This window comes from Athene cunicularia (genome assembly GCF_003259725.1).
Source record: "Athene cunicularia isolate RWA chromosome Z unlocalized genomic scaffold, athCun1 chrZ_part2, whole genome shotgun sequence".
In the NCBI taxonomy this organism is placed as follows: Eukaryota; Metazoa; Chordata; class Aves; order Strigiformes; family Strigidae; genus Athene; species Athene cunicularia.
Genome location: NW_020799143.1, coordinates 22,998,094 through 23,011,162, shown reverse-complemented (window position 1 = coordinate 23,011,162; position 13,069 = coordinate 22,998,094). Strand labels below are relative to the sequence as shown.

Sequence of the window (13,069 nt, the reverse complement as noted above, 5' to 3'; positions counted from 1 at the left end):
CCCTCAGGCCAGTACGGGAAGGGCAGGAGGTTAAGAACATGCTCTACACCGCAGCCGGGGAGAACGGCCCTACCTGGAGCCTCTGGCAGAGAGCACCTGGGGAGACCCGAGGCCGACCTCTGGGCTTTTGGAGCTGGGGATACAAAGGCTCTGAAGCTAATTATACACCAACTGAGAAGGAGATACTGGCAGCGTACGAAGGAGTTCGGGCTGCCTCAGAAGTGGTCGGCACTGAAACTGACTGCCGGTGCTGGGGTGGATGTTCAAAGGAAAGGCTTCCTCCACACATCACGCAACAGATGCCACGTGGAGTAATGGGTTGTGTTGATAACACAACGGGCTCGAATAGGGAAGCCCAGCTGCCCAGGGATATTAGAGGTGATTACGAACTGGCCAGAGAGCAAAGATTCTGGGACGTCACCAGAACAGGAGGTGACACGTGCTAAGGAGGCCCCACCATATAACGAGCTGCCAGAAGAGGAGAAGCGATATGCCCTGTTCACTGATGGGTCTTGTCGCATTGTGGGAAAACATCGACGATGGAAGGCTGCTGTATGGAGTCCCACATGACGGGTCACTGAAGCTGCCGAGGCACAGGGTGAATTGAGCCAGTTTGCAGAAGTGAAATCCTTCCAGCTTGCTTTGGATATTGCTGAGCAGAAAAAGTGGCCGAGGCTCTACCTCTACACCGACTCATGGGCAGTGGCGAACACCCTGTGGAAATGGTTGCAGCAATGGAAGTAGAACAACTGGCAATGTAAGGGTAAAACCATCTGGGCTGCTGAAGTATGGCAGGACATTTCAGCCCGTGTGGAAAACCTCCTTGTGAAGGTGTTCCATGTGGATGCCCATGTATCCAAGAGTCGGGCCACTGATGAACATCGACACAACCAGCAGGCAGACCAAGCTGCTAAGATCAGAGTGGCTCAGGTGGACTTGGACTGGCAGCGCAAAGGTGAACTGTTCATAGCCCGGTGGGCCCATGAGACCTCGGACCACCAAGGTAGGGATGTAACATACAGGTGGGCTCGAGATCGAGGGGTGGACCTCACCATTGACACCATTGCAGAGATCATCCACGGATGTGAGACGTGTGCTGCAATCAAACATGCCAAGCGGGTGAAGCCCCAGCTAAATGGAGAGCGATGGCTGAAATAGAGATATGGAGAGGCCTGGCAGATCGACTACATCACACTGCCACAGACCCGCCAAAGCAAGCATCATGTGCTCACAATGGTGGAAGTAACCACTGGATGGCTGGAAGCTTACCCAGCGCCCCACGCCACCGCCCAGAACACCATCCTGGGCCTTGAAACCCAAGTCCTGTGGTGACACGGCACCCCAGAGAGAATTGAGTCAAACAACGGGACCCACTTCCGAAACAACCTCATAAATGCCTGGGCAGAAGAACACGGCATCGAGTGGGTCTACCATATCCCCTACCTCTGGGAAGATTGAGCGCTACAATGGACGGTTAAAAACCACATTGAAAGCATTAGGAGGTGGGACCTTCAAAGACTGGGACATGCATCTAGCAAAGGCCACCTGGCTAGTCAACACAAGAGGATCTGCCAGTTGAGCTGGCCCAGCTCAGTCAAAACCTCCACGTGCTGTAGATGGGGATAAAGTCCCTGTGGTGTGCATGAGGAATATATTGGGAAAAATGGTCTGGGTTAGTCCTGCACCAGGCAAAGGTAAAGGCAAACCCATCCACGGGATTGCTTTTGCCCAAGGACCTGGGTGTATCTGGTGGGTGATGCAGGATGATGGAGAGGTGTGCAGGTTTAAGCTCTGCCGGAATTGGATAGCATGTTGCTGTTGCCCCTCCCCCACCCACACCGGTTGGGCTGGAAGTTAGACACAGACCCTGGCTGAAATAATAAGAAATTTAATACAACAGAGTGATAGAACAATCTGAACAACAACAGTATCAATTCTATCAACAATAAACAGCAATAACAGTGAACAAGACAAACAATATACAATACCACTAGCTGACTTACGGAAAGCAAAATTCCCTCCCGAACCCGCCAAGGAGCAAGGAAAACGGTTTTGCCCCCGGACCTGACGCCAGCATGGTATGAATAACCCGGCTGGAGATCCCTTCCCCCTTTCTCTCTGCTGGGGAAAACTTTACTCTATCCTGGCTGAACCAGGACAAGAGGTCCAATGTGTACCACAGGGGGACTTGATTCTGGGTGAAAACATGCCGTGAATTATGCTGTGCCTTTGTAAATTGTTATTTTGTTATTAACTGCTAAATGGCAGCTGGACATGACGCAGATGGTATAGAATAAAGGGGTGGATTTTGTCCTGGTTCAGCTAGGATAGGGTTAAGTTTTCCTAGCAGAGAGGGGGAAGGGATCTCCAGGCTTAGGGCTGTCTCTCTAGGTCCCCCCAAGGCCCGTTGGCTGGTGGGGAGCAAGAGGATGGGAGGGGATGTAGCTGGGGCAGCTGACCCAAATTGGCCAAAGGGGTATCCCATTCCATATGATGTTGCAATCAGCAATAAGAGCTGGAGGAAAGGAGGAAGGGGGCCATTAATGTTTAAGGCATTTGTCTTTTAAAGTAACCACTATGTGTGCTGAGACCCAGGTTCCTAGGTGGTTGGACACCACTTGCTGATGGGAAGTGGAGAATAAGTCTGGTTTTGCTTTGCTTCTCCATGTGGCCTTTGATTTTATTATTAAACTGGTTTTATCTCAATGCACAAGCTTTCCCATCCTACTTTCTTTCCCCTGTCCTGTTGTTGAGGAGGAGTGAGAGAGTAACTGGGGTGGAGTTCTGGCAGCCAGCCAAAGTCATCCCACTATATCTTGCTATTTTTAAAAAATATTATTAGTCTTTTTTTTTTTTTTTTTTTTTTAAATCAGTGCTGTGCAGTTACTTAATTTGTGCTCTCTGTAAGATGATGCTTGTGTTCTTGTTCTGTATTTTTGTAGAAATAGGTAACTGCTGTGATGTGGATAGCAATAAGAGAAGAGCACTGAAATAACCTGTAATGGCTTGAGAATACTATTAGCAGAGCAACTGCATAGCCGGCAATCATATAAGCGTTGTTGTTACATCAGCGTCTAAAACCAATGCAAAGCTTTTCTTAAAAACCTGTAGAATGAGGTCTCTTAGTATAATTTATATTATACAAAGCTCCTGAAGTGCTTAGTTTTTGACATATTCTTGTTTAAGGTGTTTAATCACTTGTAACACTAATGCAAACATCTGTCTGTCTCTCTCTCAGGATTTCTACAAATCTGCTTTCTTTTATTTTGAAGGCATCTTTTATAATGATAAAAGATACCCAGAGTGCAGAGATCTAAGCAGGTACAGTAGTTGTAGATGGTGACTAAGGAAAACCTGAAGGAAATAAAATTTATATAATTTTGTTTATGATTTATGTTGTTTTAAAGACTGGAATGTCTAGTATATGGACTTTTCATACTATCTTTTCATGCTGAACTGATTTTTACATAGATGTTTAACATTACTTGCTTTACTTATTCCTTTCACTCACTTCCCTTCTGAAAAGAGGTTGAATGCATTTTTTTCCCCACAAATCCTGTTTTGCCCTATTGGGATGGGATTGCTGTGGAAAGTGACAGGTGTCAGTCTGTATTGGCTTTTTAAGTGCCCTCCCTAGTTGTGATGACCACCAAAAAACTTTCCTTTGAAGCAGAAGATTGGTCAGAAAAACAACAAGGTAAGCTGGATGGAATTCAGTTGTTCTGCTCAGTCTTGAAAACATGCTGAATGCCTTCACGGTAAAGTCAAGAAGGGGATGTGTGACTGTTGGGGAAAGAAATCTGACATGTCATTGCCAAGAGTCTCAGGTATCTCTTGTTTGGAACTATAGCTCACACTAGTTGAGCACAAGCCATACCTTGTAGTTGATTTTAAAGGAAGTATGGGCTTACTGACACACTGGTGAGATTTAGTGTTAAAATGGATGGTGTGGAAGAACTGAGAGTTTAGACTCATTATGCCAGACTTGGGGTGTGACTTCAGATAAATTAATTACTTTTCTCTGTCTCTTTCTGTCCATGAGCAGTAATGATCTTCATGGAAGGGCTTGTGATAACATACACAATTTGTAGAAGTGAAATGCCTTGTATGTAGGAGTGTGCTGAAAAGCCAAGAAACAATTGTAACAGTGACCAGTGCCCTTACAGTGTTAAATTTTGGAAGTGTAACTGGGCAGTTATCAACTTTGTGTTTCTCCTTGGCAAAAACAAAAAAAGCTTTTCAATACTTTAAAACAAAGTTATTGATGAAAGGAGCAAAAACTACCTGCTGGCAACTTGAATTACTGGAATGCTTGAGAAGTGTCTTGCTGCGAACAACCTGAGCTGGATGGGTGCCAGCAGGAGCATACATTCTGACTAGAATGCTTCAGGAAGCTGACTGGTGGGTGTTTAAAGGCAGATGTTCCACAAGAACAGTTCACAGTTCTGTGGGGTTATGGTATTGCTGTGAAATTACCTTAAATTATTACAAAAATATTGTGAGCTGTTTTGATATCCATCTTTTTAAATGTGCATTCACAGTTTATAGCATTGCTATGCTGATGACCTTTCTGTTTTCAGAACAATTATTGAGTGGTCAGAATCTCATGACAGAGGCTATGGAAATCTTCAGTCTGTTAAAATGGAGGACTACACATTTAATGATTTGTACCTCAAAATTGGCTTTCCATACCTTTTCTGCCACCAGGGGAACTGTGAGCACATCATTATCATCACAGATGTAAGGTAAGTTACTGCTCTTTGGGAGTCCTCAGGCAATTAGAAGCAAGCCTTCTGTGGACAAATTTCAGATGTTAAATGCTGAATATTTGTTAGACTAAGATTATTCTGTTGCCTTCTGCAGGGTTTATTTAAGATTTTATTCCATATACCTGGGACTACCTCTGCAAGGAAGAAAGTAATCTTCCTTGGTTTTGATTTTGTTTTTAAATAATTTATCTGCATGGAAAGGCTGCTTTCTAACTAGCATGGCATGACTGTGGTATGGGACACCCACAGTGAAAAGCTCTTTCTATGCAAAGCCAATGTGTGGCAGATTTACATAGTGATTCTGAAGCACCAGAAAGCAGAATGCTGTTAATGGCTCTGGCTGGAGTCAGCTGCACTTCTTATTTTAGACATGGTGCTAAGGGGCATGAATTGAAAAGAGAACAAAGGAGGGGAAATACTGCGCTGAGGTGGATAGGGAAAGGAGACAAGGAGGAGACGATAGTGGCTGTGAGGTGGCAACCGCATCCACAGTAGAACTATTGTGTATACTCTGCTCAGTGCAGAGAAAGCACTCCTCTGATTGTCTGTAGTGGGTGACAGATTATTTTCAGTTCCCAGAAGCCTGATGTACCTAAACATTGGTAATGAATGCTGCTTCCCAAGAGGAATGCAACCAGAAGAATAGGATAGGTGTTGCAAGTAGCTGATCTCAGGATTATGAGCCTCTGAACATTTATCTGGTGATGTTTTTGCCTGTTAGTCTGTGTAGGAAAAAGCTTTGAAAAGACCATCTAAAGTAGATGGTCTGAACACTTCTTAGTTATTACACAAGTGAATTTCCGCCTGACCATAAAATCCACAGACAGTGCAACCAGCAGTCTATCTTCAGGTCTTCCATCTGCGTTAAGAAATGCTAAGCAGAAGTCTAGTCATAGTTTACACGGGAATTAAATTATGCCTTATCTTCAATGTCCATGCTTATCACAGAATCACAGAATCATCCAGGTTGGAAAAGACCTTGAAGATCATCCAGTCCAACCATTAACCTAACACTGACCGTTCCCAACTACACCAGATCCCTCAGCGCTACGTCAACCCAACTCTTAAACACCTCCAGGGATGGGGACTCCACCACTTCCCTGGGCAGCCCATTGCAACACCTAACAACCCCTTCTGGAAAGAAATACTTCCTAATATCCAGTCTAAACCTTCCCTGGAGCAACTTGAGGCCATTCCCTCTTGTCCTATCTTTTGTTACTTGGTTAAAGAGGCTCATCCCCAGCTCTCTGCACCCTCCTTTCAGGGAGCTGTAGAGGGCGATGAGGTCTCCCCTCAGCCTCCTCTTCTCCAGACTAAACACCCCCAGTTCCCTCAGCCGCTCCCCGTACGACCTGTGCTCCAGACCCTGCACCAGCTGCGTTGCCCTTCTCTGGACACGCTGGAGTCATTCAATGTCCTTTTTGGAGTGAGGGGCCCAAAACTGAACACAGGAATCGAGGTGCGGCCTCCCCAGTGCCAGTACAGGGGTCAGATCCCTTCCCTGTCCCTGCTGGCCACGCTATTGCTGACACAAGCCAGGATGCCATTGGCCTTCTTGGCCCCCTGGGCACACTGCTGGCTCCTGTTCATCAGGCTGTCAATCAGCACCCCCAGGTCCCTCTCTGACTGGCAGCTCTCCAGCCACTCCTCCCCAAGCCTGTAGCGCTGCTGGGGGTTGTTGTGGCCTAAGGGCAGCCCCCGGCATTTGGCCTTATTGACACTCCCCCAGCTGGCCTCAGCCCATGGCTCCAGCCTGTCCAGGTCTCTCTGCAGAGCCTCCCTACCCTCGAGCAGGTCAACACTCCCACCCAACTTGGGGTCATCTGCAAACTGACTGAGGGTGCACTCGATCCCCTCGTCTAGATCATCAATAAAGATGTTAAACAGGAGTGGCCCCAACACCGAGCCCTGGGGGACACCACTCGTGACCGGCTGCCAACAGGATTTAACTCCATTCACCACAACTCTTTGGGCTCGGCCATCCAGACAGTTTTTTACCCATCAAAGCGTTTGCCCATCCAAGCCGCGAGCAGCCAGTTTTGCCAGGAGAATGCTGTGGGAAATGGTGTCAGAGGCCTTCCTGAAGTCAACATAGACAACATCCACAGCCTTTCCCTCATCAAATAAGCAGGTCGCCCTGTAGTAGAAGATCAGGTTTGTTAGGCAGGACCTGCCTTTCATAAACCCATGCTGTCTAGGCCCAATCCCCTGCTTGTCCATTATATGACTTTTAAAGGCACTCAAGATGACCTGCTCCATGGCCTTCCCTGGCACCGAGGTCAGACTGACAGGTCTATAGTTTCCCGGATCCTCCTTTCTGCCTCTCTTGTAGATGGGTGTCACATTTGCCACCCTCCAGTCCAGTGGGACCTCCCCAGTCAGCCATGACTTCAGGGAAATCATGGAAAGTGGCTTGGTGAGCACATCTGCCAACGCTTTCATCACTCTTAGGTGTAACCCATCCGGTCCCACAGACTTGTGTGCATCCAAGGGGTGCAGCAGGTCTCTGACCACCTCCTCTTCCACCCTGCTGACCTCATTCTGCTTCCCCTCCCCATCTCCCAGTTCATGAGGCTGGGTGTCCAGGGAACGCCAGTTCCACTGCTAAAGACTGAGGCAAAGTAGGTGTTGAGCTCCTCAGCCTTTTCCTCATCCTTAGTTACCATGTTTCCTCTGCATCCAGTAAAGGAGCAAGATTTTCCCTAATCTTCCTTTTGCTGTTAGGGAATTTATAGAAACATTTTTTGTTATCCTTAACAGCTGTAGCCAGGTTGAGCTCTAGCTGTGCTTTGGCTCTCCTAATGCTCTCCCTGCATAGCTTCACTGTATCTTTATAGTCCAGATCTTTATGTTCCATATCTTTATGTTCAGACAAATTCCAGTGTGGCTGAGTCTTTGTTGTTATTTATTTATTTATTTATTTATTTATTTATTTACTTCCCTCAAGGCTCATTCATCATGATGACTGCCTGGACAGGAACCTCTACCCCTTGCTAATCAAGAAACACTGGTTATGTACCAGAAAATGCTCTGTGTGCAAAATGTATACAGCCAGGTATGCAACATTCTCAATCCTTTTGTCTTCTTAAATAAGTCTTTCTTGGTGCTTCTACTAGCTTTAAAAAAAAAAAAAAATCAAACCTCTGCATCAATTTGTTAAAGTGTGTGAATAATCTTCATGGAAATATTCTGAAATCTTACTTTTTAGGTAGTTGTCCTCTTTCTACCCAGAAAAAGGCCTCCTGCAGGTACTGCTCATTTGGAGGTGATGATTCAGGATGATCAGAAGAACTGAAAAGATGAAGAGATATTTGACTCAAGTTCTTTTGCATATGTAGAGCTCAACTCTCAATCAATTACTTTTGAAAATCTTAATTTTGGGAGAAGAGGCTCGATTTTCCCCTTGTGACAAGACAAATGATTCAAATTCATTTGTCAGAAGTCATACAGAGCTTTCATTAAATCTAGCATCTAAGTAGAGGGAGGTATGGATCTGTCCAACTTTAATATAGTAAAATCTAGAGATTTTTTAAAAGACATGTAGCTTTTCCCACAGGTAAACTTCTAACCTCTACCTGAAAACTCTGTGCTGTGCACTTGAAGGAACCTTTTGTGATGCAGTTTTTCTGCAGTTAAGAGAGCAGAATGTGAATACAGTGCTCTTCATACACTTTATTGACATTTACTTAGATATGAGAAAGCCTTTCAATAGACACAGTAGAAATTTCTCTAACAGAATTCTACAAACTAGGCTAGACTCCCTGATTTTATAGGTCTGAATGATTTATTTACAAAAACACCTTTTTTCCCCCCAGGGCAGCTTACACTCTCAGCCCCAGTTTGACATAGCAGCTGTGTCCTTGTTATCTTGCTTGTTTGGCCTTAGACTTCCCTGGAATCAGACAAAGAGCCAATTACCCTTGTGATGGGAGCCCATCCTAGTGTTCCTAGCAGACCCCCTAGGATGCCTTCACAGGTGGCTATAACCTGTGAGGCATTTGGCCATAAGGGGAGGTGGATCCTAAGGGTCAATGTCAAGGAAAGATGGAATGGGAAGGCTGTTACCAGAGGTGATATAAATGTATTAAATTAAAACCATGATTAAGCACTAAGATTAAGTATGGAGATTCCAAACCATGGATAGCAGAGCTTTTTTGGCTGGCTGTCCTGCGTGTTCTCATCTGTGCAGACAGCATCTATAACCATGAGAGGCCTTGAGCTGTCATGGCCTCTGAGTGCCACCAAAATTAATTGCTTGGTGCCATGGTAGGCCCTCCTTATACTGTCAGCTGTGTTCATGTCAACTGAAGTTTCTGCTGGAATTTGCAGCAATCCTCTCCTCGTCTTGTCTGCATCATCCAGGCCCTTCTTTTGGACTTGTAAATGGATTTGGTTATTACTTAGAGTAGTTTTAATCAGTCATGTGTCTGCTCTGTATCACAGTTTCTTAAAGGAAAACAGATTTATCTTTTATGACCTTAATGGCTATAGGATGGACAGAAGATGCCTGTTAATTTTATGGGTTTTTTTGGTTATGCATTGTACCAGCTACACAGGTTTGAGGAGTTCCTCAGGAAATGCTGTTGTACCAGTGTAAGCAGTGTAGCAGTTAGGATTTGACATTGAAAGGGTGTGGTGTTTGGAAAAGAGCTGTATGCCTGGTGTGGGAGATGCGCAATATAGATAGTACCTGATCAGTATAACATTATTACTGATCTTTATTGCCACCATCCTCAACTCTTGAGTAAGATTTTGAGATGTTTGTCACAAATGTGTTGGACTCATATGGAAAATGCTTATATTTTGTAACCTGCAGATGGGTAACCAACGAAGACAGTCTGGCACCAGAGGATCCATGTTTCTTCTGTGATGTTTGTTTTCGGATGCTCCATTATGATACAGAAGGCAATAAAGTGGGGGAGTTTCTTGCATATCCTTATGTTGATCCTGGGATTTTCAGCTGAAACTGTCACAAGCCAGGATGAATTCAGCGAACTACATTGGTGCATCTGTTGCTCTGGCTGCCAAAACCACCAGACAGCTTGAGTTTTAAGCATACTGTTGGGTTTTGGGTTAGGCTTTTAATCCTCTCCTCGAGGTGGAAAGAGCCTGTTGCACTGGAAGTCTTTTTGGTGTGCTTTTCTGAGTAAGTGTGATTTTAAAAGGTAAGTTAGCATGGAAAAATATGCTGACATCTACTTTATTTTAATCAGTTACATTTTTAATACACTTTTACAACAATACAGTAGTTTGGAGACTATAAACTAAAAATACAGATGTTTAAAGAGAGAATACCTTGCAAAAGCACCCATGATTTTGAGAAGTTCTGTGCATCAAAGGCTTTGTAACCTCAAAACATGAGAATATGGTTCTTTGGCATTTTACCTTGAAAACTCTGGCAGTTGTCATCTCTGAATAAGAGTGGATAGTACTGAATTTGTGGGGAGGAGAACAGTTTCTGAGAGAGAAGCTCACAGTGCTTATCTTCAAAGGTCTTTCCTGCTTGCATCTGTAAGCTACTTCTGTCCTTTTGATTTGATTCTGAGTACGAAGAGTAAACTACATTTCACCGATTACTGAATTGTAGCCTGCCTTTCAAATAACTAACTGTTGACAGTGCATGCAGTTTTAACTGTTGATAGTGTTCATTGTACACTTTTTAAAGTACCACTCTGTTATTGTAAGTATTGGTTTTTACTGCATTGTGACCAATTTGTACTTGCTAATCTGATGTTAAGTTGAAACTCTGCTTGCCAAGACAGAGTATATTTATCTAGTGCCTTGCTTTTTAAAGTAATCTGGAATTCAGAAGATTTTAGTGGAGATCTTGCTGTTTAGGAAAGATAGTAGCACTAACTGCTTTTCTTTTGAAAGCTTCAGCTAGTTCTCAAAAAAAAGCCTAGTTCTGGTTGGTGTAAAAGTCAGCCAGCTCTGATAACCTGCATACAGAAATGTATTTGATAAACTGAATTTTGTGCAGGTCCTGTGGCTGCAGGTTTGTAAGTGCTTACTTGGCTGTAGATGTCTTGAAACAAAAGTCTTAAGCATTTGCAGGACTCCATTCATCGCTCACATACCTGACTGTTTTCCAGTGGTGTATTAGGTCATGTAAATATAAATCTCGGGGGTTTTTAGGACCAAAAGAAAGGGGAATTTTTTTTTTTTTAGTCTTTTAAATCAGACAGCTGACTTTGGCCTGTGTATTTTGGAAACAGAGTAGTGAACAAAGGACTTCTAACAGCAGGTGGTGGTAGTTCTCCTTCAGCCATCTGCATAAGAGGAAGTGGCCTGCCGACCACAACTGTCTCAACTACTAGGGCTGGACTGTGTTGTGGTGCTGTGACAGCTGCTTTAAAGATCCCCTGCAGTACAACTCTGGTTGCAACTTCAGTATTTGTCTCATAAATTGCTAATCTTCATCCTTCCCCAGCCACATCCCCTGACAGCTGTCTCCTGGTAACATAGGGTCTTCCCAATCCTCTTCAGTTTTGGAACTGAGATTGTGTAGACAGCTGGTGTAATTTCTAAAGATACCATTTGTTTGTTTGATGGCTTCTTATGCTGAATTCTAAGGTGGCTATCAGTAGGCTTTTTGTGTGGAGGTTGTTTCTTTTTTTTTCTTCAGCAACAGGGAGAAGGGAGTGGCCAAAGTGTGAATTTATTCTTTCATTAAACTAATTCTGCCTTGGTATGCTATTTTTCACCCAACCCATTCACCTTCTTTGCAGTACAAATTTATGGTCAAATATATTCAAAATTGCTGTCCCTGCAGATTAGGAAATTTGGTAGGGCTAGTTCTGTATTTCCAGTAAGGCAAAGAGAAGCTGTCCACAATCTGCGTGTGGGAGTGCATCCTGTACTTAACTACAAAACAGGGAAGAACTCATATCAGAAGGTGCTGTTTATGTGTTCTGTCCTGTTTCATATTGAATGATTTGACTGAAATAATAAATGGAACAAAAATGTTGCACTGAATCATAGTTTTTAACAATACTTAACTTCCCAGGAGCTGTCATAGGAGAGCTGGGTCTGGACTTGATTTAAGATGTCTTTCTGAATGAATTATCTGAGTGAAATGCAGCATTGCACCCAGCTGCTAATCTGTAGTTACATTTCTATGGCACCATATGGATATTTGTGTTTTGGCTACTTGTTAATTGTTGTTAGTGTTTCAGTGATCAAAACTTCCAAGCAGGTTTATTACTTAATGATGAGAAAGTATTTTAAATATTTTTTAATAATGTCTTGTCTGTGTGTTTGGTATTTATGTCTTCTTTTGACTTTTTTTTTTTTAAGCAAAAGAGTTGGCAGTTTTTTCTTATGAATCCCTTGTTACAATAAACTGGATATAAGGGTATGGAAATTGGAGATGTTTTGTGTTATATTTAAATGAAAACTTAAGGGCCCTGCCTGCTGATATGTGAAGACTTGTGCCTGTACTTACGGGGGGAAGCAAAAAGGTGCTAGTGTGTTAAAAATTGTAAATCAGTCTGTTGAATCTAGAAAGCATTAACCTGAACCTGGGGTTGGCTTTTTGCTTAGATCTTTTTTAAACACTTAGTGACTTACCAGTATGAGCCTTTGTAACTTATTTCAGACTTCCAAAATGTCTTGGATATTCTCTGTCTAATGAAAGCTTTTGCTTTGCTGACAAGATAGTGATACAGAATGTAGTTTCTAGTCATGAGGAAGAGGAGGCCCCTCTGATTTTACTGTTAGTGTGAAATTCCAAGGCAAAATGGGATTTGTAATAGACAGTGTCACTTTTCCACTGATAGCTGGGCACTTGTAACACAACTGTTATCACAACAGCCCCCTGTGAACTTGCATAATGAGCAACTCAACAGGGCCGCACAGTATTTTGAGCTGTAATAAACTTGGCTCTTGAAATAGGGATACTACTTCCAAAGCTATCTCTGCTTTATATTTTGTGCATTAACTGTGGTTTATTTCCTTTCTGTGAAAAGGTATCAGTTTTATTTCTTGGGAGACTTAAGTTTCAGTGCTTAGTTCTTGGCTCTCAGAAAGTGTATCTTTGAAGAGACACAACTCATGGACAGTCAGGCATCTTGGAAGGTGAGATGACCATTTCTATAATCATTGAGATTTTGTGAATTTAGGTTACTTCTGGTTTGTAAATGGGCAGTAAATTCATGCAGTAAAAGCCCAAGCAGCTGAACTGATAGAGCATGACTTCAGTGACTTGCAGCATATAATCAGGAGCTTCACCCCTGTATCCATCTGTGCAAGGTTTAATCCTTGCTGGGATGAGAGAGCACATTGCCATTGCCTCTCCCCCA

The 13,069-nt window shown here is 43.5% G+C and overlaps 1 protein-coding gene across 1 annotated transcript in view; it reads left to right on the top strand.

Moving 5' to 3' along the window:
* Window positions 1–11,705, top strand: part of SNAPC3 (small nuclear RNA activating complex polypeptide 3) — a 31,124-nt gene extending 19,419 nt beyond the window's left edge. The window contains exons 6-9 of the mRNA XM_026866428.1: window positions 3,239–3,321; window positions 4,581–4,745; window positions 7,717–7,824; window positions 9,586–11,705. Coding sequence (XP_026722229.1) covers window positions 3,239–3,321; window positions 4,581–4,745; window positions 7,717–7,824; window positions 9,586–9,733 — 504 coding nt within the window. The 3' untranslated portion in view covers window positions 9,734–11,705. The remainder of the gene's footprint in view (window positions 1–3,238; window positions 3,322–4,580; window positions 4,746–7,716; window positions 7,825–9,585) is intronic.
* The last annotated feature ends 1,364 nt before the right edge of the window (window positions 11,706–13,069 follow it).